Source organism: Theobroma umbraticum, unplaced genomic scaffold (genome assembly GCF_002168275.2).
Source record: "Theobroma umbraticum cultivar Fairchild unplaced genomic scaffold, ASM216827v3 scaffold_44.0, whole genome shotgun sequence".
In the NCBI taxonomy this organism is placed as follows: Eukaryota; Viridiplantae; Streptophyta; class Magnoliopsida; order Malvales; family Malvaceae; genus Theobroma; species Theobroma umbraticum.
In genome coordinates this window covers 7,871,821-7,875,954 of record NW_018397255.1, presented here as the reverse complement: position 1 = coordinate 7,875,954, position 4,134 = coordinate 7,871,821, and the positions used below count along the sequence as shown (strand labels likewise).

The 4,134-nt window shown below is 32.4% G+C and overlaps 1 protein-coding gene across 1 annotated transcript; it reads left to right on the top strand.

Moving 5' to 3' along the window:
• The first annotated feature begins 111 nt into the window (after positions 1 to 111).
• Positions 112 to 2,128, top strand: ACD32.1 (alpha-crystallin domain 32.1). Its single transcript, XM_021419078.2, has 3 exons — positions 112 to 240; positions 558 to 725; positions 1,714 to 2,128. Exons 1-3 carry the CDS (start codon positions 146 to 148, stop codon positions 1,748 to 1,750), a joined length of 300 nt encoding a protein of 99 aa, XP_021274753.1. The 5' UTR covers positions 112 to 145; the 3' UTR covers positions 1,751 to 2,128.
• The last annotated feature ends 2,006 nt before the right edge of the window (positions 2,129 to 4,134 follow it).

The window sequence follows — 4,134 nt, the reverse complement described above, 5'->3', positions numbered from 1 at the left end:
AAGAAGAAAAAACAACAGCAACAACAAATATTTAAGGGTTGATAAAAATCTGGTTCTGTCTATCATGTAATTTGGATGCTGATATAGGTTAACTGTATCTTTTGATTTTTTTTTTTTATTTCATGCAGGCGTATGGTCCCCTAGGATGGATGTTGCAGAATCTGGAAGCAATTATATTATGATGGTAGAAATTCCAGGTGTCAGCATCAGTGACATTAGAGTGGAGGTTGATGACCAAAAGTAAGACTAATATGTTCTTATTATGCTCTTACATCTGTTCCAAGGTCTTTCGTTTCATATTTGTCCTAGTCCTATAAACAAAAGCAATGAAATGAGAACATCTAGTTGGAGGGGAATTATGCATCTTTCTAATGACCTTGACAGTATCTTTTTGTTTCCCTTTCTAGACAATACTTAATTTTGCTAAGATTCAGGTATACATGTAAAGCATGTTTTCTTCATTTAAAAATTCACTTTAGGGTCCTCCTCATCCTCTGTCATTAATAACTTAAAATAATCTTCACATTTGTTCTGTATGAATATTGTTCTCCTGACAGTTTACTAGTGACTGGTCAACGCTCTACCCAGTGTTGGAAAGGAGCAGCAAGTTGCTCAAATGACTTAATCTCTGCATATCACAAAAACGAGATATCAAAGGGGCCGTACCAGGTGGTGTGGCCACTTCCTACTAATGTGAACAGGGACATTGTCTCAGCTGAGTTTCTGTAAGTCTCAGCATCATATCTTGATTTCTTTTCAAGTTTTTGCTTCTGCTTTTGGATATCATTTTATATCTAACATCTGTTCCATAAAACTATAGCTACATATCTTTTGTATGAGCTATTGCATCTTGAAATTTGCTAAATTTTTTCTAAAAACATTCTATTTCCTCTTCATAAATTAACCAAAGTACCTATGAATATAAATATTATGTATATTATGCATATATGAATTGCATTCAATGACACAAAGCTAAAACCAATTTAGAGGTGTTAGTTTTATCATTTATGCTTCTGTGAACTTTGGAATTTAACAGAGTGATGCTCCGAGTTTTAATTAAACTTTTGGCTACCAGCAACTGACCATAATGAAAAAGGATGGATTAGTGTGGCAATAGAGGTTTACAACTGGAAACAAGTACATGAGTAATTTGATAAAGACACTTGATGTGTTCAGCCAAAAAGTAACAAATGAAAGAATCAGATCTTTCCAAAAATTAACAGTTTATGTTGGCTCTTTTTTCTTCTTTTCCATGCATAAACAAATGCAGATTTGTCATGAATATCAGTCTTGCCCTCCAGTATGATTCTTTTCTGCACCTTCCAACTCTATTATTGTGTCAAAAAACTCTGCCCAGTTCTAGAATTTTTATTTTTGTTTCATTGGAGACTTTGCATGTAGTTAATGCAGTTGAAGATTACGTATAATGCATAATTAAAAGGCTTCGATGTTTTGTTTCAAAAAAAAAAAAAGACGAGTCTTGGCACATAATGTATATCCTTTCTTTCTCTGTGTTTAGTCATCCATATCCAAGCGAACACTGCCTGCCAATGTTTATCAGGTATTCGTAGAATTAATTATTTTTTATGATCATTGTTTGAAGGGGGATTGTTCTGAGTTTTATGAACTTTTGCATACATGTCCAAGCTTTTAAAAACTTGTGAATTACAGAAGACACTCATGCAGATGGCTCCTTGACTTCTTTTGATGCAGGGATGGATTTCTACGTATTGTTATTCCTAAACTTTGAGATTAGCTGATGGTGGAAGTATACATGCACATATATGAAGAGGAGTACCTTAAAACTTTTACACCAGCATATGTAGTATATTGATATAAATCAAGCCATTAATGATCAATGGCTACTATCTCAGTTTCTATATCATCTGTCTAAGATCGTGAATTAATTAAGGTGTACCCACTACTGTCCTAATACGAGGATAATGAATATTTATGCGGCACCAATGATCATAGAATAATACATCAGAATTTGAGCCTGGTATTTGTTCAGCATAAATAGTGCCTTGTATATGCAATGTCATTGCATTATGCAAACTGTTTATGCATGTTGTTACTTTGTATTTGTGGTAGCAAAATTTTGGATTGGGTTGGTTAATGACTATGCTGAATTCATAGCATGGATGGTTACACACATAGGGTCATGGTATTATATCTGTGCATCTAATAGTCATCACCTTGCCTTGACTTGCTGTTAAGATTTTATGACTGGAGGAGGCATTATAAGTATATGATTCTGTGTTTATTTAATCTGTACAAAAAAAATAAATAAAAAAGACATGATAATGAGAATTGAATCACATTGGCTACTTCCAAGAACTGACAGACCAGTCAAACTGATTTTTTAGACAAGCATAATAGCGGTGGGAAACTCACTTTTCCAAAGTAGACTGATTTTCAGATTCGCCTTTTGAACCAGTTGATAATTCATAAGTTTGGAATGGGCAGTCTACATTAGACTGTCCACGGCCAGGTTCTGAGCAAGGTTTTCTTGGCAAAATATTTTTTAGATACTTTTAATAATAAATAATTAATAAATGAACAAAATGTGTGACTCTCAATTATATATTTTCTTTCAATTTGATATTAACTATTGTCAAAAGGATCTAGTTAATGGCTTAATACAAATGATGTTCAAGAACTTGTACTACTTATATATTTTCTTTCAATTTCAAGAACGAATACTTGTGAAGATTGTAGTGGCAACCAAGGGAGTTACGGGCTCAATTGAAAGATTAACCCTTTGAAATAGCATATATATATATATATATATATATATATAAAGTATTAAACTCAAAATAATAAAAATAATAATAGTTGATTCTCATATCTTTATTTTGAAAAAGACCGTGAGCGACGTATGAATTTACGTGGAAATAACTTATTAACCTAAGCAAGTTTAAATTTATAAATACATAGGGTAGTTATTTATCACATTCTCAAACATAAATATATTCATAATCAAAATATACAATAATTCATCAAAATCATCTCTTTATGGAACTTTTTAATATAAAATGTAGTTTTTTTCATATTTTATGTAAATATTCATAACGTAAAACATTTGTGGTTCAATATGCATCCAGCTTATACCTATATTGCTATGATTCATCTATCACAATCTTAACATTAACATGCATTCATATCTAGGGTTTAACACAATATTCAAAAACGTAAACAAGTTTATTAACATTATTTTCATAATAAAATTTATTATCAACAAGACAGTTCAAAATTAAACTAGATACACTGTGAAGTATACAGTGCTGGAAGGCTGAGACATGTTCAAAACTAAAATGCTGTCTAAATACTCAGCTAAAGTTTGGAAACTCACAGTTTTTGAATCTGCTTCCAGTTACTGATGATATCAGGTATCTTTCCATTGTCGCTTATCCTCCTAAAACATTTTTAAGAAAGAAAAGCTTGTAAGGGGTCATAGAAAACATGATCTACATCAAGATTTTGATGAACAAAACTTAAAGATACCAAGGGCTTGATTTGGAACCACCCCAAGAATCTCATATCCCGTGAATCATAAATATGATGATTAACGAAAATGCCTAGAGAAAGAAGTCTGGACAAAATTGTGGTTGAATAAAGAGGGGCTCTTGGAAAAATTCCTTGGTACCACAATCAGCTGCTAAGACAAGTATAAAAGAGGCAGGTTGCTTATCTTGGTGATGATTAACTGACTAAATTAAGTGGCCATTCTCTAGTACTGTGGCGATGAAACTTAGGATTACTGCTTAGAAGTATAACAGAACGAATTAAAGTCTTGAAAATTACAAAAAGTAGAAATATATCAAGATCACCACGGCCAAAACCCTTCTTTGGTGTAAACAACTCTTGCTGATGACCTGATACTGATAGACTTAACACGTATAAATTAAATAATTTTGGAGGTCAAGATTGTCTGCTTACATATCAGTCAAATTGACCAACTTGGCAAGTTCTGGTGGCAATTCTCCATTGAACGCATTTGATGACAGAATACTGAAGAGAGAAGACAAAATTAATGTTAATAACAGCAATCAAAAAGCATTGCAATTGCCCAAAATCAAGTGCTTTTGCTCACAAAAGGATGAAATGAATTACAGTTTCTTTGTAAATTGATCA